At 40.3% G+C, this 26,706-nt stretch overlaps 1 protein-coding gene across 1 annotated transcript in view; it reads right to left on the bottom strand.

The window, feature by feature from the left end:
- Dok5 (docking protein 5) overlaps positions 1-26,706 on the bottom strand; it is a 111,065-nt gene that overhangs the window by 29,414 nt on the left and 54,945 nt on the right. The window contains exons 3-5 of the mRNA XM_042699256.1: positions 11,256-11,370; positions 11,053-11,172; positions 7,960-8,149 (exon numbers count right to left, since the gene is read on the bottom strand). Of these exons, the coding sequence (XP_042555190.1) occupies positions 7,960-8,149; positions 11,053-11,172; positions 11,256-11,370 (425 nt within the window). The remainder of the gene's footprint in view (positions 1-7,959; positions 8,150-11,052; positions 11,173-11,255; positions 11,371-26,706) is intronic.

The raw sequence follows: 26,706 nt of genomic DNA, 5'->3' as shown, positions 1-26,706 counted from the left end.
TACATGAGTAAGTAATGAGTCCATTTCCTATCGAGCATTGTTACCCCCCTCCTTTGTTTTTCCCCTACCATCCTTTCCTCCCCACCTCCAAATTCCTCCCTCCCCGGCCAAAGTTGTAAAGTTCATTTTCAACATAACGTCTTGTTTGTTTCATTGTTACAATGGGTCAACCTGTATCCTTGTTTCAGCATTTTGTTTTTTCCCTTCCCCTCCCCAAATTAGAAAAATGTCTAACCTCCTAAAAGTATGGAAGCCAAAGAGGAAGAATACAGGAAGAAAGTCCACCTATATCTTGTCTGGGAGGAACGGTGGGTGACCACATCCCAGAGCAAGAGCCTGGAATCACGATGATGAAGATGAATGGAATGGAATGGAATGGAATGGAATGGAATGGAATGGAATGGAGTGTGTGGCTCAGGAAAGGGTGAGTTGCCAAATGACAGCTTGCTTTTGGGTAATCCCCACCAGCATACCTGAAGTCAGAAGTGAGGACTTCTTGGGGAATGTTCTCTCTAATTCTAGTTGTCCAACTCCATGCAACCCCCATGGGTGTTTAAGACTGCAAACCAACTTCATCCCTCACTACGCCCCCCTCCCCACAATTTGTTCTGCTCAGTCACATCAGCCCCCTGGCTCCATTTTCTTGTCTATCCTCTTTCTGGATATAACGCTTGCCCTCCAGATCTAACGTGGTTCATTGTTTCACTTCTCGTAATAAATTCCAACGTCACTGAGCCAGGAAAGCCAATCCCTTTGATGTCTTTTTCTCTTTTTTTCTTAATCAAGCCCTTTCTCCAGTATTGCTATTGCATCCTTCTACTTCATGTGTTTCACGAAGGCACTGAATCCATTACATTTTTTTTCAAATGTAGATCACTGTCTTTACCCTTCTCCTTCATTGCGTAAGTTTCATAAGGACAAAGAAGTTCATATGTCTGGTCCACTGTTCTACCTGCCATGCTTAGAAACAACCACACCAGGCAAGTGGGGTGAGGGGGTGGATAATGAATGGACAAAGGAGTAGCTCAGGTCACCAGGCCTTTCTGGAGCTCTGCAGTATCAACCCACACCAAAAGGATTGCATGTACCCCAAGACTATCACCTACAGTAGGATGGCCGTGGGACGAGGCAGGTTGAACAGCACCTAACCGTGCCTCAGAGGTCAGAAAGCCCATCTTTCCTTAGGGATTTCACACACGAATATTCCATATCAGAGGTAGAGAGACCCTAGCTAAGCTTCTGACCAGTGTGGCTTTGTTCGGTGTGTCTCCAAGGCTCTCGGCCAGCCCAGTGTCTGGTAGGGAATGGGCATGCAATGATGCAGCATTGAAGAGGCCAGTTACAGAAAGAATCCGCAGTAGAAAAGGGAACACTCCCTCCTGCTTTCACACACGCCTCCGCAACTCAACTATGATGATGAGTGCTCTCATAACCAAAGTCCTTTTAGAGATAAATGGGAATGAGGAACAACAGCCCATATCAGCAACACGACTGTGGTTTCTTTTTTTGGAGGGGGAGGGGGTCCAGTTGTGGAGCCTGAACTCCGGGCCTGGGCGCTGTCCCTCAGCTCTTCAGCTCAAGGCAAGCGCTCTACCACTTGAGCCACAGCGCCACTTCCGGCTTTTTTTTTCTGCTTATATGGTGCTGAGGAATCGAACCCAGGCCCTTAAGCATGCAAGGCAAGCGCTCTACCACTGAGCCAACTTCCCAGCCCCACGACTGTGGTTTCTGATCTCTTGCATATGAGTTTCAGAAAGCCACCAGTAGACTCCAGGAAGAACGCAGTGCTGAACCCTTCTGCTATCAGAAGCCCCAAATCTTTTCCACTTACAGTTAAGTTCCACATCACTGCTCAGACTCTATACCTACACTGATCAACCTTCACAAACCTTGAGCCCAGATGTGTGACTTGTAGCAAAAGATGACAAAATTCCCGAACAAACAAGACAATACGCCACTCTCAAAAACAGCAGCATAGGAAAGGACTTAAGTGAGAGTGAAGGAGGAAGGCTACACAAGGCTCCTTACAGAAGCGAAGAGGAGAATTTCATTTCTCCCAATGGAGGGGGGAGGGGCAGTGTGTGAAATCCAGCATCCTATCACCGCCACCGTCAAAGGAAAAACTCCTATACAGATATTGTTCATTTGTTTCTGACCCTTTCCTAAGAGTATATCCATCTATAATAATTCAGAAATGAGAAAATTACAAGTAGCTAAGAACCAAGAAGACAAATAGTGAATGTACTAAAGATACCAGTAAGACTGTCAATTAAAGGAGAAACCATTTTTCCATCTCCATGAAAAGTTATCTCAACAGTTGGTTCACTTTGAGGAAAAACTATCCAAGAAAGCTATGATTTCTTTTCCAAGTCTCTTCAGATGCTTTTATATCCAAAAAGGCAAGCTTTAAAAAAAAAAAAAAACAATTTCTTACACTCCATTTAAGGAAAGCATTTGAATAGGCAATTTGAATTTTCACATATTCTTGGCAAAGCTTAAAGTTCCCTTAAAACAGTGTCAAAAAGCACCAGAGAGATTCCTCAACTGATAGAGAAAGGCACTCAGGTATGGAAATTATTCAGCCAGTTCTGCCAACTGTCACCTGAGCTTTTCTCACTGCAGCAGGTGCAAAACCCAGGATATTAATTTAAATCAGTCAGGAGGTGGGGCGGAGGCTGACACTGATGCATGCTCACTCACAGCCAGCTGCAAAATGAACAAGGACATTCACTGGACCTGCCACCCTCCTTCAAACAGCAGCATGCCAAAGAGATTCTGTGGGGATGTAGCCTCAGTTAAAGTTTGTTGGATCTGCCCATAGAAAATCCAAGCCCTTGATGAGAGAGGTCTGCTCAAGTGTGGCTCCAAAACCTTGAAGTGGAAAGGAACAAATGAAAAGCTAAAAGTATTTCAAACACAGAAGGAAATGTTGCCAGGCACCTGGCTCATGCTTGCATTCCTAGCTACTCAGGAGGCTGAGGTCTGAGGATTGTGGTTCAAAGCCAGCCCAGGCAGGAAAGTCTCCATGACACTCATCTTCAATTAACCTCTCAAAAACTGAAGTGGTGCTGTGGCTCAAGTGATAGAATGCTAGCCTTAGCTACAAAGAGGCTCATGGGACAGCACCCAGGCCCTGAGTTCAAGCCACACAAATGACCAAAAAAAAAAAAAAAAAAAAAGCATTTTGTGGCTTTCAGAACGCTAGTAGTTATTTAGCTCCGGAAGCAATAAATTGTGCAACTGCACTTGGCCACAAATTTTAGAAATTAACTGAATTTTTTATGGAAAATGTAGTAACAGTCAGATTTGCTCATTCTGAAGAGAGACAGGAGAAATAGTGTTAAGACCAAATGATTCATGGTCTACCAGATCCCAAGAGAGATGGGTCCTCCTGGCTTTATACTCCAAAAGGAAAGAACAAATAGGAGAGTCCTCCCATTAAACTCAAGAATATATGTATTCTAGTGCACAGCTTGGAAGACATATTCAAATCACTCAGATATTTGCAAGTCTGGGGCTTACTGATGAAGACCTTTTTCATACATATTGAGACAGCTTCTATGAAGGGTTAAATAATTCTGCTAAGATCAGAAGTATTAATGGCTTTAGGAAGCTCTGGGAATATCAGTATGCGTTCTCTTTATTAGATCTGCAGATATTAATTAATAATAAGGCTGACCTCCAGTAGAAGGTATCCTTCTTAGAAGTTTATAGCGAGCATTTGAATCAGGTATTGAGATGTATGCTTTAATCCCTGGAGTTCTAGGGCACGCTGGAGCCATGCAGCAGATCCTGTCTCAAAATTTTAATTAATTAATTAAAGAGTGGAAAAGGGTGATTCATAGACTGAGGCTCCACTATTTAGTAAGATTAGCATCACTACCAGTGGAATTGCAGCCGGGCACGGAGGCTCATCACTTAATTCTAACCACTCAGGAGGAAAAGATGGATTGGAAGGATCACAGTTGGAGGCCAGTCCAGGCCAAAAAGACCACAAGACCTTCTCTCAGTCAATAAAAAAATACCCTGGGCAAGGGGGTGTAAACTTGTCATCCCAACTTGTAAACCTGGGGACCATGCTCCAAGCCAGTCCAGACATGACCATGAGATGCTATTAGAAAACTGACCAAAGCACCGAAAGAGTCAGGTCATGGCTCAAGTTGTAACACACCTGCCTACCAAGCACAAGGCTTTGAGTTCAAATCTCAATACTGACAAAATAGGGGAAAGTAGGATTTATTTGCTTTAAGCAAATAAATGCTACATTGGACATACTTGGCTAGTTCTTGAAAACCTCAAATACATTCCCCTTCTGATAGAAGTAAAGCCTACTCTACCCTCTGGGAGAACTTCCCCATTGTACTTGTGTCCTGTGGACTTTGGGCAAAGCATACAGTACAGTGCTCAAATGTAATATTGAAGGCAGTAGTGACTGGCTACTCTTTTATCTTCTATTGGCTGATAGTGTGGGGAGATCCCAAAGCTCCTGGAAGTCACTATCTGGAGCCAGAATAAAGACATCATCCAAGAAACAGAACTCACAACTGAAACCTCGATCCATCATTGTGAGGCTGAATCAAGCCAAGCCTGAAGCCTTCCATTTTCTCCCCTCTGGACTTTAAGTCTGGCCAGCCAGTGAGTTTCTTTCCTGTAGCAGTTTGGCTTGAGCCTACTACCCATTGGGTCCCCACATATTTTCACCCGTGCCTTTACTCTCCATAGCAATCTTGAGGATAAATGAGACACTGGTACTACTTTACGTGTATGAAATTCCCTTAGCCAGTATGTGGCGGAATTGTACTTCTATTTCCCAGCTCAATCCCCAGTCTTATTTTTTACATGTGCACCACTGTTGGTGTCGTTGATGCCACTGAGCAAGAATCAGCCCACTGTGAACAGATCTTTGCCCAAGTTTTTTGGAAAGAAAAAGCCCTGTGTCCTATAGAAACACACTTTTAAAGTTTGGCAGATTCATGTTGGATATGTGAACACTGGGTACCTGGTACCTAGTTTCACTCCTGCTCACTTCCTAAGGGGAGAGAGAACATTATCTCAGTTAATGTGAAGCTGACTTGTTTTGAACATACCCCAAAATAGCAAAGGAAAAATTATCTTCACTAATAAAAGCAGGCAGATGTGAAACCTTCATGCCCAAAGGAACACAAATGATCTTATTATCCTGAGCATCTTGGTAGTAACTATAAAAGTTCATCTTTATTTGAGTTTCAGACCAAACATAAAGTAGTAATATTGCCCTGTCTGCATTTAATGCTTTTGGTTTCCTGCAAAACAGGTCCGGCTCAAAAAATAATCATAATAGAATGTCAAATACACTCAGGAGGAGCACAGCTCCCTTGTAAGTCATCTACACAAATCATTATTTTCACTACTACAGCCCTGGGTGGAAGCTATTAGATGGACCGACACCTGAACTCAATCCTTTTGTCCAAGGTCATGAGCTAATAAAAATTAGAGATGAGCACCTGGGTCTCTCTGACTCATGAACCAGTGCTCCTTATATCTCTTGTGCTTCTTGAGAAATGAGTTAACATCCTAAGAACATAATCCCCATATTCTTCTCTTTGATCATTCAAAATCCATGCTTTATCAGCCCTGTAAAGCAGATCAGTTAATAAAACTGCTGTTCAAGATCAAGAAGTATTCTATGCTCCTAGCTGTTGGAGGCCCCTCATTGAGTGGTCAGCGTTTATAGGTATTATAACCACTCAACTGCTGGATGAAATTCCCCAAAGGCAAGACCATAAGGGGGCCATTAAAATCATGGAAAGAACGGTTTTCACTTTCTAAGTCATAATTTTATGGCTTTTGGTCAACGACCATTAAAGTGATTCTGAACTTTATGTCCCCAATATGTCTGTACTTCTTACTCAACAATCCTTTGTCTTGAACTATTTCAGTGCTAACCCATATGCGTACCAGCCTCTCCATCCTTTAAAACATATGAACTTAATTCCAACATACATATAACCACACACACACACACACACACACACTCACACACACACACTATGCACACACAGACTTAAATATATCTGCTTACATATCTCTGTGGTTTCCTTTAACACTCGTGTAAGAGAAAACATAAAAAAAACTTTTAAGGAATCTCATAGATCTTGGGCAATGCTATTAGATTTCAATGTGAATTAAACTTTTACATCAAAAATTAATATTCATTCTATATATACCTTGAAAATCAATGAGATAATGTCAAAAAGAAATGTTTCAAGTAGACATTTACTTAGATTTTGGCCCTCAAATGTTGCCACCAAAAACCATGCTCTTAAAATAATAAAGTCATGTTCTTTTCCTATTACAATTTCCCACAGAGAGAAAATCTCACACCATGGGGAGAAAACTAATGCTTGAATAGTTGTATTTGAACTTTTGGACTAATCCAGAATCAAACACATCAACAGAGAATAAGGATGGAGAATGATATGAAGTATATGAGCAATGGAAAAGTCTAGTTCTACTGTAAGACATTTTCAATGTCTAGACTTCAGTGATTATAATTAATGAATTAATAATGATAACCTCTGAGATATAAAGGGGAAATATATGAATCTGACCAAGCAAATCCTTAATTTTCTATAGGAATAATCCCAAAGGATAATAAATATGTAGTTCTGACAAGAAGGGTATTGCTCTGAACATTAACATTTATTTTCTTAATGTATGATGGATTTTTTTCTTTTGATTGTCTGGGGGATTCATCAAGAAATAAAATGGAATGGGGAAGATGGAGGGAGGGAAAGCAGGAGAAAAAATGAGGGAAGGGGTAACAAGTTTGACAAGAAATGTACTTATTACCTTACTTTTGTAAATGTAACCCCTCTGTACATCACTTTGACAATAAAAAAGAATATAAAAAAGAAATAAAATATACCAGAGAAGACATATACAGGAAAGAAGAAATTTAAAACTTTCAAGGATAATTCTAAGAATATGAAATGGCTCTTATTTCTGAAAAATGGAATTTAAATAATTCTGCTGCATTTAAAAGAGAGTAAACAGCTTAATTGAACAGTGTGTTACTGTCATCCACTGTCATGAGTTAGAGTCATGGGCAGTGGACAGAACTTCTGTTTTACTCCCTTTACAATCAAATACCAGTTTCCTTCAGGAAATAATATTTGACAAATAACATCCAATTAATGCATCCAATTAATATCATTGAACAACCTTTTTCTTCTGAATGTCCTAAGTTGATTGGTTTCAACTTGAATGTAATTCTAGGCCATATACAGAAGGTCATTTGGAAACTCTTACATTAAAATATATCAGTGTTTTTCTAAAAAGTAACAGGGCCTCAGCTCAGAGGGCACAGGAGCAAAGACAAGGCAAAAAAACACTACGCCCAGCAATTGCTTCATAGGTGGTGATCCACCCACCCAGCTGGCGCCAGGCCTTTTTCTCACATTGACTCCTAAAGGGAATCATGGGAGCCCTAACGTGCAGGGATGATGCGAATGTTTTAGGATTAACCTCTTCGGTGATTATTGTCATTCACTACTCTGAGCAGCACATGGATGGAACTCAATAATCTGCAGTTCTAACAATGTCAGTGGCTCTCCTGGTCTAGGGTCCAGCCTACTAGCCCCAGTGAGGAAAGGCAACAGAGAATGACATTCAGAAGCTTTCCCCAAAACAAGACTCTAGCCTTTGTTCAGCTTCACCTAGCAAATGGTCTGTTTTAGTCCTCGCATCCAAATCGACTTCAGTTTCCAGTGTGATAGCAAACGTGCAACGGAAATTCAAATCATATGCATGAGCCATCAGCAGCCTCACTTGGAAGAACAGCTCGGTTGAAGGTATGAATATTTTACAATACCTCTCGTATTATGCAATCGTAACCTATGAGTTTTCCAAAGAGTCTGGAGGAAGGTAAATACTACGCTGAGCTGGGGAGCGGTGTTATTAAAAAGCCATTAAACTCACCTTCCTGCCTCAAAAGTGAACCACGTGGTATCTCGTCCGTACCGCCGGAGGGCGCTTAGCGGCCAAGAGATGAGTTTAACTCTGGGATTCTGGATGTCCCAAAGACAGATATACTCATAGGTAATCTGCAAGGCACATTCGCCATGGACAGCTAGGTTAGGAGACGGCATCAAATACACATTGAATCTCTCTGGGAGAAAAACAAGAGGTCAGTCTAAAATCCCAAGGAGCAGCACATCAAAAGACATCACAGGAACACAGATGCATTTAGAAATCGCTGACGCTCACATGCTAGGGTTTGCTTCAATATTCAGGAAGATACACGTTTCTCATAAATGATCTGTCCCAGAAAATGGTTTTCAAATCAGACACTACTAAATAATGTAGTTACAATGGCGTCTGACTGTCAACATACAGGAAACACTATTTACATGAGCATAGGCCCATGTTTAGACTTTTAATTTGCATAATGAAAACAATTCTAGGCCAATAGCAGACCAAAGCAATAAAACCACTAAAAGCATTTTTTTTTCTTGCCAGACACTCATTAATTACACCCATATTTTCATATTCATAAAAGATGCAGGTGTAAAATAATTGTTTCATGGTTTTTGTGATGCTAAAGTTATGCCAGTCAACTCATAATTCCTACTATTAAATGAATAAATTCTTTCTCCAAGTTATTTATGTAAAATTCCATACTAATGCTATGCAATTAACTGATCAACCATTTGTGAAAATGCAATGACTATAATTAATCTACTTTCAACAGAGAACTTTCTTTAGCCAATTATTGGTAAGAAATATTAGTTTGTTTGGATAACTGTTAAAAATGTCACCAAAAATCTTCTAAATTAATTGTTTGGCTACTGTTCTAACAAACTTTTCTTCTCTTCAGAAAACAGTGATGGGTATGTTTGTTATATTTTAGAAAATTCATTAATATAAAAAAACATTAGAGTCAAACTTTGTAAATAAAATGAGAATAAAATTATTATCACTCTAATAATGTATGAATATTTTCCAATACCTTGTACAGTATGCAAGCACAGCCTACAGATCACACATTTCCACCCAACCACCACAGTAGATTTCAGACAGCTAACTAAAGCACTAACAATTTTATGCTAACGACATTCTAATTTAACTGTCTTGTAATAAGATAACCATTGGAATGTTCAGAGATTTTAGTTGACTTTAGTAAACAGAAATGTCAAGATAAAATGCATCTGTGCATCTACAATTTAAAGTTTCTAAAAGATTTCAAACACTCAGTAATTAAATACTGCTATTTAGTAACTATTATTTCAAAAATACATTTCTAATGGTACAAACACTTTCCCTGGGAGCTCTGAACCAGGCAAGAAAGACTTTTCATCACTGAGTAATTTGCCTGGAAGTAACTGTACTCACTGAAAAATACTTTTATAATAGACCTGGGCTTACAGCTCAGTGGTAGAGCACTGGCACAGCGGGTATGCGGTAACATGTCCATTTTATTACAATTATGAGATCATGAAAATAAAGACTATAAAGAATTTTAAAAGACATAGTTGAGTTTTATCAGAATCCCTAATACTTTGTGTGTGTGTATGTGTGTGTGTGTGTGTGTGTGTGTGTGTGTGTGTGTGTGTGTGTGTGTGTTGGTACTTGGACTTGAACTCAGGGCCTTGGACTCTCACTTGGACTTCTTGCTCAAGACTGACACTCTGCCACTTGAGTCACAGCTCTACTTCTAGCTTTAGCTGGTTAACTAGAGATAAGCCTCTCATAGACTTTTCTGTCTGGGCTGGCTTCAAACTATGGTTTTCAGATCTCAGTCTCCTGAGTAGCTGGGATTTCAAGCGTGAGCCACCAGTGCCCAGCGTAATCCCTAGTAATTCTATACCAGAGATATTTCTACTTTCATTTGCAGAAGAAACAACCTAGGCACAGAAAACTTCGGGGAAAGTGCCTCGGGCACAGCCAATACTTAAATTTAGTTGTAGCCCCTTGAAACTATCTGAGTACTCTACAAAACAATAATCAAATCTGGTCCCATTTCCATCTGCATGCCTGCAAGGCTCTGGGGCATCCCTTCTTCCAGCCTTCTTCTGCTCTTAATAAATGATCAAAGAAGAGTCTGGCGATGGAGTGAATGACCCCAAGAAGGGCTTACTCTCTCTGTAGTTCCATTTCCCAACCTACAAAGAAGCTCTTCTGAATTATTAGCCCACATTTCTGGGTCTTGGTTAGTGACAGCTGGGTGGGGATTGATGGCAGTAGATACGATGCCTCTAAGAAAGTAACCGAGCATAAATGTGTCTTGAAGACAGTTCCGGTTGAGAGCAAGAGCATTCTGTCACTAACGATTGGAGTGCATGCCCACGCAGAAGGTCAGTACAATTCCACCTCTGCTGTGTCTGTCATCAATCCAGGAGCCCGGAGCCCCTTCTGCTCTGATCTGTTCTCATAGATCAAGCCAATCACTAACGCAGTGTTCTGAGATCTGTTCAGCCCCATTACAAAGCATGAGTACTCGGAGAAGTTATTCCAAGCTTGGGCTGAAAACCAGTATTGATTTTTGCTAAAATGATCATGAATATTTCAGTTGTTATTATTTAAAGTGATTTATTCCTAGACTGTTGTTGAGCCAAATTGGACCAAGTGTTCAGTTAAGAAGATTTTTTTAAGTAGTTACCTTGATGAAATATTCATGTAAATACTATTAAAAGCATTGGAAAGCAGTCAATAACATTTTAAGTGAAAAAACACAAGGCAAAAAAACCTATTGCTTTCAAATCTATGTAAAGATGGGAATCAGACACTACTTTGCTACAGAGTTGAAGTCAAGCATTTTAGCTTTGTGAAGCTTTGGTTTCCTCATCTGCACAGTGGGAGAAACCATAAGGCTTGATGCAGGGCCACTGGGAAAAGTGAAGAATCTTTAGCTGCCCTAGCATGTCAGAGGCTCCCCAGAACTTTCCACTGATATCACTAGCTCAGACACTTTCATACTAATAGACATTTTAACATAACGGGAACACTGTGTGGCTTATTACAAAGGGGAAAATCTGTTTGTACGAGAGGAAAGGCAAGGTTTTCTGTACACACCACTCTGCTCTCTCTCCACCCCGGTAGCCAGCAAATCGGGCTCTCCAAGGCTGATGTCATTGATCCGTGTGCCCACGCACTCCATCTGGAGGACTTTGCACCATTCGTCCGCCTCCAGATCTGTGGAAAGGGCCAAAAGATGAACCTGTGTGCCGTGCACCCCATCAAAGGCCAATAGGCAAAGGCCCCAGCCTCGGACAAACCTGATTCACAAGCAAAGGTCTTGGAGGTGTCGTCATTGAAGTAAATTCCTATGGCGTGTTTCTTGGTGCTCTTTGGCAATCGAGCTACATTCTTCACATTGTTGAGTTCTGTCACCTGAACAAAAAAAAACCAAAAAACAAAAAATGAGCAGTTGAAAGGGTAGTCACTCATGGTGCGTGGAAACTTCTGAGCTACAACACCAAAGCTGAGCACAAAAAGCAGTGAGCGTGCCCCAGACGAACACAACTTCACAGGATGCATCTGTGCATTTGAAAACTGCGGATTATCTAAGGGAATTCAACATTATCCTTAATGGGTAGCAAGGGAAGGTTGACAAGTTATCTTTCCTCATTAACTTTTCTAATGTGGTTACAGGGACATTTCACGGAGGTAGGAAAAAAATACAATTTTATTCATTGTCTGAAAGATTCTACCTTATCAGTAGTTCAAAAATCTATGTCTTTCACTGCTATGGCATTTCTCAGCAACTGCAAAAGCCTCACATTAAGATTCTCAGTGCACGTATTTGAACTACTCAGTGTATATATATATATATTATATATATATATGATGTAAGTATAAGATGCATGAGCTTTTCCCACTAATGAGTTTAACCACCCCTTAGTACATCTCCTTTGTGTGGTTGCAAAAAAGAAAGTGCCTCCCATCCATCGATCCTTGCAGTGAGATTGAGGAACTTCTCCAACCTATTACCCTAAATTCAATCAATGCTGACTCAAGAAATGCGTGAGAAGAGAAGGAAATCTTCTCCCTGCTTCTCAACCTCCATACTTCAAATTTCTTAGCAAATTACTTAGGCACTGGTCACACGAGCGTGGTCAGGGCCTCAGCACTCTGCATCTCCTCCTCCAAATGCACCAAGGCCCCCAGAGCTCAACACATGCAGCTGCTGACTTTGGTGGGTTTTTTTGCTTTTTCCTGTGCCCCAAACCTAAGATAAATCTCACGGGTCTCCATACTTTTAATTCTCAGTAATTCAGTCAATTGAAAACCTAAGCCAGATTCTAGCACACCTATGCACAAAATAAGACGCTTGCACTGAATGACCTGAGGTCTGAATGACCTGAGAGGTGTTTGGGGTCTTGCTCTTGCTAGCACACTAGCATGTCTTCAGCATCCTGTCTCATTCATTCTCCCTCATTCAGTTGGGGAATGCACCATGGTTCTCCAACCATGGGGCCTGCTCTGCTCTCTTCCTACTTCACTCACCTTCCAAGTATCAATTTAAGTTTCCATTACATACAGAGATAGCTTTGGAAACCCACCCCAATAGCTAACCAGCCCTGAGACTATACCACACCATACCAAGCTGTATCCTGCCCTCATAATCTCGATTACATGAATTGTTGGTTTGGTGCCCATCCTGTCTCAGAAGAGAAAATTCCATGGACAAGGATGGGATAATTTTGGAGCAGCATTCTTTCCCAGAGCCTCTTATACAATGGAAACCTAGTAAATACATGTGAACTCTATAGGCCAAATTCACTCACCAACTTTCCTCTGAGGCTCTGGGACACTTACCTTGGGAAATTTGCCCTAACCTCAATGCAAATGAATGAGTACTTTCTCTCTTCTCCCATGTGAGCTACATGGAGATCTATCTTATTATACTGTTACCATTCATGTATTTAGTTCCCTAATTTGGCATGTGTCATGAGCAACATGCATCTGATGGACTGCACCAATTTAAAAAAAAAAATCATATCTACAGCCAGGGATTGCTGGGCCCCACCATGGACTCCAGACTGTCATCAGTGTCTCCATACTGACTGTCTCATTGGCTCTTCATAAAACATGAGGCAATAGATGTCATTATTATCAGCATTTTTCAGATGAGAAGACTGAGGCTGAGAAAGGTTAAAGTCATACAACTAAGCTCACAACTAAAAACTAGTGATAAGATGCAAACAAAGCAAACTGGCTCAAATCCTGAGTCCTTACCTTCTTTGAATACTAACTTCTACTTACCCAGAGGACATTTAGGCCCTGAAAATGAGCTCGCCCTGGGGAAGACCCCTTCCTCTACAACGTAACTCTCTTAGGAACAGAGGCAGAGTACATACGCACCAGCTTTATGTCAGCCCTGTACTGAGACATTATTTAGAAAATCCTCTCTAGCCTGAAACACAGTCATGACTTTGAAATATGTCACTTCATTACATATCCATTAAGGGCAAAGAGGAAGACATAAGTCACCCGGAGCAGTCAGGAAATGCAAGGGGAATTGTGTGAGTCAGAACACAATTACCCATTTTGGAAATTGGCTTTGGTAATAAGCGAAGCAACACCACCTCCATTCAGCTCGGGGGAAGAAGTAAGTGTTCATAGAGCAGGCCGGGTCAAGGTTGCATGGGTCAGAAGAGGATAGACTCCCAACACTACTGTCTGCATGCCTAGCACACAGTTGGGCACTTCGATGAGCAATATCTCCTTTCTCTGTCTCTCTATATCTCTCTGTCGCCCTGACTCTCTGTCTCTCTGTGTCTGTGTGTGTGTGTTTCTCTCTCTCTCGTACACAGTCTAATGTCCAACAAGACATGTACAGAGATCTTTGTAAATCACACAAAGCTTTCATAAAATGTATTTATTTTCATCATCACTTCATTCTACAAATAAGACAACCCAAACAAGATAGATGTTCCAATATTTCTTGTACAAAGAAGCTATTTGCCCCAAAAGGATCATTTTGGAAGCAAATGTGTATTTTGATAAGGTCTCAAATTCTCATTTAATATCAATGTTATTTGAAATGAGACCACAGATGTGAACCTGACCATTGGAGGTGTCTGCCTGGGCCTTTAGGATCACCCTGAAGAGCTTTTTATGGATAAGGGGTGGCATAGTTCATTCAGTTGACCTTCAATTTCAGTTTCTTGATAGCTCTTCCAAAAGACATTCTACACTTGGCATGCATTTCACCTCTATGCCATACTTCAGTTCTCCATTGAAGCAATGAGACTATACCTTTGTGTATTAATTTACTAATAAAATAATTTCATCAAGGTATAACAATATGTCTTCCAGATGTCACAGTATTCAAGGAAGTAATCATGTATGTGCATTTGTAGAAGCACAATTCCTGTCCAAGAACCTTCCTGTTTATCCATGCATCCATTCATTGATCTGATTATTATTTGTGTACTCATTGTTTTAGCATTTATTCTGAGTCAAACTTCAGTGGCAGCCAATGGTGCTGTCCTCCTGAAGCTCACTCTGCAATAAAGAAACAAAACCACACAAGGGATAACGAAATGCAATGAGAACAAACAAGGGTGTCATTTGAGCTGGGGGAATTCTACCATTTTACCATTCTACCATCAGGAGCCAAAGAAGCCATTCTGAGAAGAAAGCATCTGGTAGAGGCTGGTGAGACCTGAAGGAGTGTATCATGTGAGTAGCTGTGAGTATTCCAGACATAGGAAATGCCAAAGGCATAGACTCAAGAGTGGGAAGCAACTTGTTTGGAAGAGACATCACTAATAGGCTTTTGCATTCAATCCCTGCCCTCACACCTGCAATTGCAGAAGAAACCCAGTTCTGAAGCTTTCGTCCAAGGGCTGTGCCAATCACACAGACCTCAGGAGGCCAAAATCTCTGACTCTTTCATTCTTTTCCCTTCAAGGCAGTCAAAACTCTCTTCTCAAGTCACACAGAACATTTTCCAAGTCAGGCCAAGCATTAGGCACCAACGAAAAAAGACTGAAGGAAAAAGAGAGCATAACAAATACCCTTTCGAACACAATTAAATAAAATTAGAAATCAAGAATGAACAAAGAAAAAGAACAGAAAAACTTCACAAACAAATTACACAGCACACGCTGAACAACCAAATTTTACCTGGGTAAAGGGTTTGAATATGGATTATTTTTCCCCACAGAAAACATAAGATGACCAATAGATAAATATTCCCAACTCACTAATCATCATACAGACCTAGACCACACCATAGTGACACATTACACTTGTCAGAATGGCTATTATTAAACAATATATGTGAGGGCTGGGAAGGTGGCTCAGTGGTAGAGTGCTTGCCTTGCATGCATGAGGCCCTGAGTTCAATTCTTCAGCACCACATAAGCAGAGAAAAGCTGGAAATGGTGCTGTGGCTCAAGTGGTAGGGTGCTAGACTTGAGCTAAAGAGCTGTGGGACAGCGCCCAGGCCCAGAGTTCAGCACTCACGACTGACAACACACACACACACACACACATACACACAAACACACACACACACACACACACAAAGTGCTGGTGAGATGTACAGATACTGACACCTTGTGGCTTCAATGGTGAGGGTGTCAGAAGATGCACTCTATATGGAGGACAGTATGGAGGTCCCTCCAAAAGTTTAAAATAGTAATACCTTGAATCAGAAGTGCCAAAGACACACAAACAAACAAGATCTTAACATGATATTGATACATGGTATGTTCCTGGACATGTTTTTCACAGAAACCAAGCTAGGGTCATGGGGGTAAGGGTGGGGGAGATGTCTATCAACTACAAATAAAATGTGGCAGAGTGATAAAATGAAAGAACTTAAAGGAGGAACTCAAGCCATAAGACAGGACAGAGGTGAACCATGAGGATATTATTTTATACAAAGCAAACACTGCATGGTTCCACCCAGGACTGTCTCTAAAGTAGTCAGACTACAAAGGAAATGGGACAGCAGGTGCCAGGGCATGGAGGAAAGATAAAATGGGTGGGGAGGGGGTTGCCGTTCATACAGAATTAATTTAAAATTTTCTAGAAATCTTCTGTAGAACAATTCCAGGATGCATCTGAGGATATGGCAGGGAGTGTAGACCTTGCATTGCATGTATGAGGTCCTAAACCTGATCCCCAACACAGAGACAGAAAAAGGAAATGCTGGTAAATATGTGTGTGTGTGTGTGTGTGTGTGTGTGTGTGTGAATCCATACACATTCAAAAGAGATTGGAAGGCAATAAAAGCATCCATAGTTCAAAACATGATTGTCTCTCCATTTGTATTTACTGATGATATTAATTTATGCTCATTGTAAGTGACATTGGTTTCTGTGAACAGAAGTAATGGGTTTCTCTTATGGTAAGGTTATAAAACTCTTGAGTGATTTAAGGTGCAATAGCAAATAAGAATAAAGGTAACAGTGATCATGACAAAGTATTAGTAACTGACAAATGACTAAAAATTATGGAAAACATTATCAATCTACTACTGCTAAACTGGTTCTACTATTAACAGATAAACTCTCTTCCCATTTAAGTTCCTACAGAGTCAACAGCTCAGCACAAACCAATAAGATCATCAAACCACTCAGAACAATTCTCATTTCTTAGCAGGGATATCGGCAGTAGATTTCAATCAAAACCTGGGGATGATTTGGTTTCCACCTGATCTCTCAAAGGTCATGAATCCAAATGGGGCCATTTGTTTTCTCTGGGCCTCTTTCTTTGGTCCATCTCACAACTGTATTTCCCAAGAAAGAAAGACAATAAAGCATTTCAAGTTTCATGACCCAGACCTGAAATATCTAAGAATTATGGCTTACAGAACAAAAGGACTGTCCCAGGAGAGCTGAGTCCTGAGACCCAGCTACAGATTTCATGACTACCAGCAGGGATTTGATAACTAACAGAAAAGAAAGTTAAGTCAAACTTTGTGATTTGTATAGAAACTGAACATAGAAGTATTTTTCCTTATCCTTTTATGTAATCTCCACATTGAACAATGGCAGGTCAAGTGAGTAAAGTAAACGATTGTTACTTTGGTTTTTTTTTTCAGTGTTATCATTTTACTCCTTTCAGCTCTCTTTCCTTCTTACAGAATATTTTTAAGGTGACTCAATCCAGAAGTCTTTCTCTCAAATGGAGCCAAAATCTGTAGCTATTAGACTAAGCATGGTGGGCCATGTTGGCTCATGCCTCTAAACCCAGGCACTAAGGAATCAGAGATTGGGAGGACGCTGGTTCAAGACCAGCCAAAGGAAAAAGGTTAATGAGAGCACATCTCAACAAAACAAGCTTGGTATCCTGACATACGTCATTAAACCCAGATACACAGGAGGCACTGTTAGGAAGATCACAATCCCAAGCCAGCCCAGGCTGGCTGAAAACAACTTAAAGCAAAAAAGACTAGTGGCATGGTTCAAATGGAAGAGTAAGAGAAACACACTGAGTTCAAATACCAGTACCACAAAAAATAATACCAAAGATGACCAGAAAGATCTATATGACTTACTAAAAGTCATATCTAACAGCCCAATTTAGCTTCATATTTAATATGATTTTGGATATCCTCAGGTCATTTATGGCAGGAATGTTCATGGACTACCCCAGAGTTCATAGAAGATAGGGACTTTTTCAAAATTCAGATAAAAAATGAAAATGACATATCAGTAGAAATTTTCCCTTCTAAGCACAGAGGTCGGAAAGGGTTAAGAATATTCTCCAGCTGAATTTTGGAAATACTTAAACCAAAGACAAATTCGACAGCTGGCTGCCACCTTCACTTTCTGCCATGCACTGAGTTTCTATTCCCAGGGATACGTCCTCACCTTGGTAGCTCTTTCCTGATGACTTTAAGTTTGGCCATCTAACCTGCTTTGACCATGAGTGTGATCCCAGCAATAGTCACGAAGACACCAGAAATGCATGCATAGTAGGTTGTTCTTTCCTTCTGGAGCTTCAAGGCAGCTACGAGAACTTTCTCTTCTTTCCTGAGACGCAACTGAGTCTGTGCAATCCAGCCATACTTTGTACTGCTCCCTCCCTGCAGCCAACAAGGAACGCTTCCTGTAACCAGGGCAAAAGATAAGGCTATGCTCCTCAACAATGTGAATGCTGGGTGAACCGTTGTCCTGTTAAGGGAACAACATAAAAAGAATAAATCTGTACTTGCTCAGTACAGACAACCATCACAGGCCTACCCACGCAACACCACCAGTGTCAAGTTTTCTAGTATTTAGTCTTCCATCACAGAAGCCAGAACCTCAGCTGCGCAAGGCACTCACCGTGTCACAGCATCCCTGTACTAGTGGGAGGCAGAGTGACTGTGAGGAAGAGGCCGCCATTTCTCTCTTTAGAAAAGTAGCGCTTTTTTCTGTGTGTTATCAGAACATTGTGCTCCCCAGCCAGCATTTACTGAGAACAATGCGGCATCCAATGCTGTTCTCCTAACCCTCCCGCTTTGTCACTGGAGGCCAGATCCAAGTCAAATTCTGAATGATCCTGCCTGTCCTGTCTCCACCCACCTGTTGTGCTGGTTAAGTTACTCAGGAAACAGATCCCAATTGTTCCTAGAATCACTGGTAAGATCATTTTATTTATTTAAACATAAAATCAAGTTCAACCTCCTAGCATGCAAACTGCAAGGCATAGTGGATGTAGAGACCCACTACATAAATCCCTACTTGATTGGATTTCCTCATTCATAGGATCTAGTGAGCTAGAAGTTGGTCCACAGGTCCACAGGTGAGATGTTGTGCTCATGGGTAGCCTGCTCAGGAAGGGAGCCACTCACTGGTGGTCACACCCACACTGGCCTCCTGAGGGCATCTGGGCAGACACTAGCTATCACAGGGCTCTATCCTGACTGAGAGTTCTCAGAACTGAGTGCATGTGAACAGCACGGTCCGTGGGTGAAGCATGGACTCTACAACCATTTGGTGGCACCTGCTTTCCATCAGCAGCAGGGCCTCTGAGTTGCCTCCCTACTTTGCAACATGCTTCCTTCTGCAGAAACTCTGGGCAGATGGTCAGGGCAGACAGACTCGCCTTTTCTGGAGCAACACAGAAAGCGACAGAAGGCTGCCTTGTTGGCAGCACGCTTCCCGCCCAGCGTGTGGCTGTGTTAGATGGCACTGAATGAAAAGCAGTCTGCAAACTCCAAATCCCTCATGCATCTAAAGATGGATTTCAACTATGTTTTCCTCCTACACTTACGCGCTCTGAGTTCCTCTCAAAGAAAGGTCTCTTGTTCTGCTGCGGGAAGAAGCCAAGCTGCACCATGAAGGCCTTCTCACTGGGACACAGGTCCTGGAAACTTCCAGCATGCTCCTACCAAACCGTCTGTAGATCCAGCTCATTGTTCAGATGACCTTCCTAGAGGTCATTGCAGGAAACTCTCCTGAAGCAAAGTCAGCATCATCTCGTCAAGCCAACCCAATGTATCTTGGAAGCCCACCCGAACTCTGTCATGTGTATGGAGTCTGTGTCCTAGTGAACAACCCCCTCCCTGTTCAGGGGCTTTGCACTTGCTCTTCCTTCTCTTCTACATGGAAACACTTCCTCTTCATGAGCACCGCTCACCCCCACCCTCCCTTTGCTTCAAACGAGTTGTGTTCTCCATGATGCCATTGCTGATAACTCTATCTTATACCATAGCCCTCTCCTCCCACATGCATCCTTCCTTATTCCCAGCTTTATTTTCCTCTCTGACATTTGTCAGATATAACAATACTCTGTAATATATACATATACATATATATATATAATTTATTTTGTGTCGGTGTCTTCTTCACAGAGTGGAGACAGGGACAGGAAGACTTATGATAAGGGCTGGTTTAGTGACATCTCTATCTCCTAAAACCACTACCATGCCCACTGTAAAAGCAAGATTAAGGTCCAGTGGTGACATTGATAGGCTCAGTGTTGGACAGTTCCCAACCAGTGACTGAGGCGCTGGACTGACCTCCAGGAGTCTTGCCTCCAGAGAATTATTAGCTGTACAACATCAGAATGGGAAGGATCCATTCAAGCCTCAAGTCTCCTAAAGCTCCTCAATCCACAAAAGTAACTCTGCCTTGCCTCTGAGATGTTTATAAAACCTTATAAGCAGGCAGGGTGACAGCGTCTAAGACAGTTACGCAGTTCTTAATTACAGGCACATTTCTGGATTACAAAGATTTCATATCAACCATGACATTTAGTTTTTCCACAACTTTCTAACTAGCCAGGACTAATTACCTTCTTGTTGTGTACACACAAGAAGGTGAAGGTCTGAAGAGGTGAATGTGTTCACACAACTGGCAAATAGAAACAGCAATTCAAGCATAGGTAAGCAAGCTTACTCTTTCACTCAATTACCAAAGGCCAGCAAGTTAATAGAGAAAAAAGATCAGAGAAGCCATCATTCTTGAATTCAATCTTGTAACTCCCAAGGTGGGTCCTGAAGGGTGGGCAAAGGTTCCTGAGTCACAGAACACATAGATGGATTTCCAAAATTAACTACATGTACACAATCACAAAACTGTTGATCAATGCTTGAGAAGAGTAGCAATAAGCAGGCTTGAAAACAAGAGAGGAGTCTGGAACAGTTGGACCAGGAATCATCTGTAAAGAGCCTGGGGTCCTTCAATGAAGAGTTTGGCTTGAATCCTGGAAATTGAAGGGCAAAGTTAATTGGCTTAAGCAGACAAATGAAATGGCCCTCTCTGTGCACAACAGAGACTGTCCTGCAGGTCCCAGCTTCTCAATCTGGGGAAGTTTTGCCTTATTATCACACCATTTGGCAATGGATGGAGACACTTTAGGTTTCCAAAAATGAGAGGAAGTTATTGCATCTAAAAGACTGGGAGACTGCAACATGCAAATACTGGATGAAGCAATCCCAATGGATCCATGAAGGTGGGGTCAAAGTGAACTCATGGGCCATACATGCTGGCCGTCACCTTAGGAAAGACAGGAGCAGAACGTGAGAGCAAGAACTGAAGTTGGGCTGGGAACACCTTCCCAGTGGTAGAGCTCGGTGGTAGAGCGCTTGCCTTGCATGCATGAGGCCCTGGGTTCGATTCCTCAGCACCACATAAGCAAAAAGAAAAAAGCCAGAAGTGGCATTGTGGCTCAAGTGGTAGAGCGCTAGCCTTGAGCTGAAGAGCTGAGGGACAGCGCCCAGGCCCAGAGTTCAGGCCCCACGACCGGATCCAAAAAAAAACCCAAAACATTATAAGAACTGAAGTTGGAAGAGCCCCACAGACAACTGGTCAGCAAGGGATTAAGACTTTCACTGAGGTCAGAATGGGAAGGAGTGAAGAGACTTAAGAGCTACTTAATTCTGTTAGGCACCATTGGCTCATGTCTATAATCCTAGCTACTCAGAAGGCTGAGAGCTGAAGACTAGGGTTCAAAGTCAGCCCAGGCAGAAAAGTCTGTGAGACTTTTATCTGAAATAAACCACTGGAAGTGGAGCTATGGTTCAAGTGGTACTATGCCATCCTTGAGTAAAAGAATAGTGCACAGGCCCTGAGTCCATGTCCCAGTAATGGCTGCCACATGCACACACACACATGCACACACATGCACACACACACACACACACACACACACACACACACACACACACACAGAGAATTATTTAATTCTATGCAGTTCCTAATGTCTAGCTTTCTGCACAAATATGCACAAATATATCACAGCAAAGAAATGCCCTGCATTCTCCTTAATTTCTGATAAATCTTTAAGTATAGCATCCAATTAAGAACTTCCAAATATAGACTACAAATTAATTTGTCTGTTTTAAAGCTATACCCCAGATGTCTTATTCATCATAAATGATAGTACTCATTGAAATAAATGTTTCACAGCCAGCAATTAACAAAGTGGCCATACTTTAAAAGTTTAATTTGCTACCAGTATAGTCTTGCATTAGCAACCTGGAAAATAATTGCAAATTATACAACTCAATTTTTCAAATAGATTATTTTGTACTAGATGGAGAAATTGTTAAGTTCTCACCCAGTGTTTCCAGGGAAAATGAACACAACTGGATTTTAAACAGGATATTCCCTTGGGGAACTGGAGTATTCCTGCCAGAATAGGCAATTAGTGGTCATCAGGGGGAAATATCAGGCATGTTTCTGGTGTATTGCAAAGTCAAAAGCCATTTAGGAAAACAAGGATTTGATTTCCACTCTCCCCACCAATCTCTTACTGATGGTAATTTACACACGATGATTTATTTATGTTTACCAAATGGAAATGAGACTGCTACCTAAAAGGCAATTTTCTGCCCTGCTTTTGTAGGCTGTATGCTCATTATTTTTTTCCCTTGTGGGAACTGAGTGAATTAAGTGAGCAATTCACTTTGTATATGCAAATTGCATAGCTCTGCACAAGCTTCAAATTACTGCATTCTTTAAAAAAAATTAGAGCCATTATCCTACAGAAAATGAAGAGACACAAGCCCCTTTCACTTTTGTAGGTTTTCTTTGAAAATAAAAATAGTATGAAAGCATCTACTTCTCAGTCCTCAATGTCTTCTGCAATTAGGACCGGGTGCTAGAAGTTCACACGTATAAATCCTAGCTACTCAGGAGGCTGAGACCTGAGGATGGGTTGTGGTTTGAAGTCAGCCCCAGCAGGAAAGTCTATAGACACTTATCTCCAATTAACCACAAAAAAACCCCACAAAACAATACAGAAGTAAAGCTGTGTTTCAAGAGGTAGAGCTCCAGTGCCTAGGCCCTGAGTTCAAGTTCAATACCCAATATGGGCACCAAGAGTAAATATATTATGGTTACTAATATTACATAATCACTCTGTCCAAAATTTCAAAGTACTCATAAATGTTTCTATTTTAAAACACAAAACAACCTTGTATAACCTGTTCTAAAACTTTTCATTTTTTTCACTTTGTCTTCTATAGAAAGGCATGAATAATTAAAGGTAGAGAGACAGTGAGTACAACAGATAAACAAGAAGAGTCATGCATGGTCTTAACACAAAGTTTTGAACATAGAGTATTAAGTCCACAGATGCCGCTCTCAAGACTCTTGAACTTTTAGCAACTTAAGTAAACATTTTCTAAAGGATTTCTTAAGAAAGAACTAGTCTAGACAGTCAGATCCCAACCCCTCTATTAGATGGTTTTATTCTTTCTAAAAATATCTCCATGACCTTGGTCACTTAAAATATATTGGAGTAGTGCCTGGTGTGAGTGATAAATTTGGCCTATGTTCCTGACGAGGGAATCTTTATTTGTACCTGTGAAATAACTCAAACGATCCATTTGTTCTTTGTGTCTTCCTTTTTTAAGCAGTATATAAGCTGAAAAGTTGACATCAGAAACTGAAGAGGATGGAATGTGCCAGAAGGGCCACTTTCCTAAAGCCAGCACTGGGTGTGTATGCTTCTAAACAACCTTTTTAGAAACAACGCTTTTCTAGTTACAGAAAAGTTAAAGGTGCAGGATGTTATCAAAAAATCTCACTTCTAAGCCTTTCACCCCAAAGCAGTAGGCATGTCTTCTGCCTAAAGACAGATGTACAATTTCTTCACGACAAGAAAATTCATACCAGCAGCACATTGGAAACCTTGATGTGCACCAACAGGTTACAAGTACTTTAAAACCATTAAACGTATGGAATATATCCACAAATTATCAACTGAGAATTGCAATTAAAATACAAGGGAAAAGAGACTAGTACAGACATCGTGACCTTGTAATTTATCTCAAAACCTGGATAGTTTGACATGTGAAAGAAATGACCACTAAAATCTTAAGCGCAAACCACAAGCTCACCGAGAGTATCCCAGAGAAACCTCAATTTATAATCTCCTTAAATATGTAAGGAATCACTCCATTTCTTTTTTTAGAAATACAGTCTTGAGATGAATAAGAATGTGTCTGTATTCATGTACAGAAAGGAAAGTCTGAGAAGTGTTTATTAATCTACTGGCATTTGTTTCCTAAGATTAGTACTAGGACCCAACATCAGAATTTTTTCATATGATTATTACACACATATTTTGAAACTGTTTGAATCTGTTATCAGAAATGTGGTACTTTTATACTTTAAGAACTATGAAGAGGAAGAAATTGGCCAAAAATAATTAAAATAAGCTAAGCAGATTTTCATCCTTTTCAGCACAGCTTTGACTCTCTAGTCTAATGATAGTCTACAATTTTCCCCAGACCCAAAGCCACAAATCAATTTTCTTACTCACTGGAGAAAGTGCACCCTTTTCCTGTTGGTGTCATATGAGAGAGCTGTGAGCACTTGGCTTACATTCAAGTGCTTACACAGACACAGACTCTCACAGAAAGAGAGAGAGAGAGAGAACACCAGTGAATCCTACAGTTAAACACTATTAAGAAATTCATGCCTCGTAGATAATGACAGAAAGTAGATCATTGGGGAAACCTGTAAGATACCACAGTGGCAAGTCGATATTATGTGCTAATTATTAAAGAAGAGAACTCTTTCTTACAGTTGAGCTATGATAAATTCTGTTCCATCTTTATTCTTTTTTTTGGAGGAATTTCATTTATTGTGGATACATTTTCACAATACATTTCTATTGCAGCAATCAGTTAGCAGTGAACAGTATCAAGTGTTTATAACATTCTTAAGAATGGCAGATTCACAGAACATGCTAGTCATTCTTTAAAAAATAATAATAATGGGAGAGGGAAGGGATACAAAAGAAGGGATACCAGTGTTCAACAAGAAGTGTACTCATTACCCTACTCATGTAACTGTAACCGCTATGTACAGCATCTTTACAATAAAATAAAATTAAATAAGAAGAAGAAATAAGAAATTCATGGAAGAAATGAAAAGAAGAAATTCACATTAGGAAATACCTATGAATAGGAAGAAAAACATCTATAGTTAAAGAAACTTATAAGTGAGCTTTGTTTTTGTCTTGCTTTTCTTATCTTGTGATCTGTGACAAAGGAATACAAACTCAGGATATAACTATTGACTAGTAACAAGTAAACAGTAAAGTTCCATAAGCCTTTGCAAATCTGGTTTGATTGTGTGGTTGTGTGGTTGAGTGGTAGCACTGTGGCTCATGAGTTTCTACAATTCAAAGTAAATTAAAATTTTGAAAAGTGGTAGAGAAAATGTTAATAATGCAGGTTAAACTATAAAAAGTGTTGAACCTGTAGGCTCTAAAAAATTGCTGAATTTTTATCCAAAATGCAAGCATATATAATGTTAATCATATAATGAACAGCTGAATTATTTTGAAGTAAAATAGAAAATCACATAAACTAGATGATTTTTTATAAAAACATAAGCTAAAAATGACTATTTTATTCCAGTCAAATACATCACAAAGATATGAAACTTAATGTGATAAACAGATAAACTTAAGGAAACATACAGAATGTAAAGGACAATGAAATGAATTTAAAAAGTACTCTCAACTATAGAACCATACCAAGTTCTTAGATGGACTCCACATAGAAAAGGTGTTGCTTCTTCTGACAATTTGATCTGTAGGTTTAATAGAATCATCTCCAAAATCCCATCAAGGGTTTTCAGAGACATAGGCAAGGTTATTTTGAATTCTTATGAAAGCCCAGGCACTGGAATAGCCAAAACAACCTTGGAAAGCAAAATAAAGTGGGATGAATCACTTGACTCAATACCAAGAATTACTATACTGCACAGTAATTGAGAGAATATGAGGCTGGCAGGCAGATGGATACATAGATCAATGAAAAAGAATACAGGGTCCAAAAATAGAGCTACACAAATGTCTTCAGTGATTTTTGACCAAGATGAAAAATCTAATCCCACAGGGAAACAATAGCTATAACAACAAATAGCACCAAAATAATTGGACGATCACAGGGGATAAGAATGGAATTCCACCTATATCTCATACCTCAGACAAAAATTTAACTCAAAGTAAATCTTAGGTTTCACTATAAGCCTTAATGTCACATAAATAATAGGTGGGAAAAAGAGGAGAAAATCTCCAGGATATAATGCCAGACAAAAAGTTCTTGAACTTGACGCCACAAGTATGTCCACAAAAGTAAATATTCACAAAGAGGCATCATCAAAATTAAGACTTTTGTTCTAGAAAAGATCCTGCTAAAATTATAACAGGTTGTACACTGAGAGAAAATATTTTCTTCCATATTTACAACAAAGGCCTATGTCATGTTCTCGATTGGTGTAATAGTAGAACATGTCTCATATAATGGATGTGAGATTGAATTAAGATATGTAATTATTAGAATGACCACAGTAAAGTCATTGGTTTAATGGTACTGCCCAAACTTGTTGTATATTTTTACAGGAGTTTTGTTAATAGCTTATTACCAGGGGCTTAGAATGGGTGGAGCACAGTGTAAAGGGTTTATGTTATCTTCGTATAGTCTGAATACCTTACTAGTGAGAACAATGGCTCTATTATTATCTATACTTAACAGATCATACAACAAGGCAGAAAATGGATCAAAGACCTCAATGTAAGACCAGATACCCTGAAAATATTACAGGGAGGGATAGGGGAAACACTAGGGCTCCTTGGCACAGGTCAAAACTTCCTAAGTAAACATCCAGGATAACAACAAACTAAAGAAAGACTGAATAAATGGGATTGCACAAACTGAAGAGTTTCTGCATGGCGAAGAACCTAGCTAGCAAGATAAATATAAAGCCCACAGAAAAGTCCTCATACCTAAAATCCACTTACAGCTCACAAAAT

Source organism: Dipodomys spectabilis, unplaced genomic scaffold, assembly GCF_019054845.1.
Source record: "Dipodomys spectabilis isolate Male_0828 unplaced genomic scaffold, ASM1905484v1 ptg000240l, whole genome shotgun sequence".
NCBI lineage: Eukaryota > Metazoa > Chordata > Mammalia > Rodentia > Heteromyidae > Dipodomys > Dipodomys spectabilis.
This window is presented reverse-complemented; position numbering and strand designations above follow the sequence as displayed.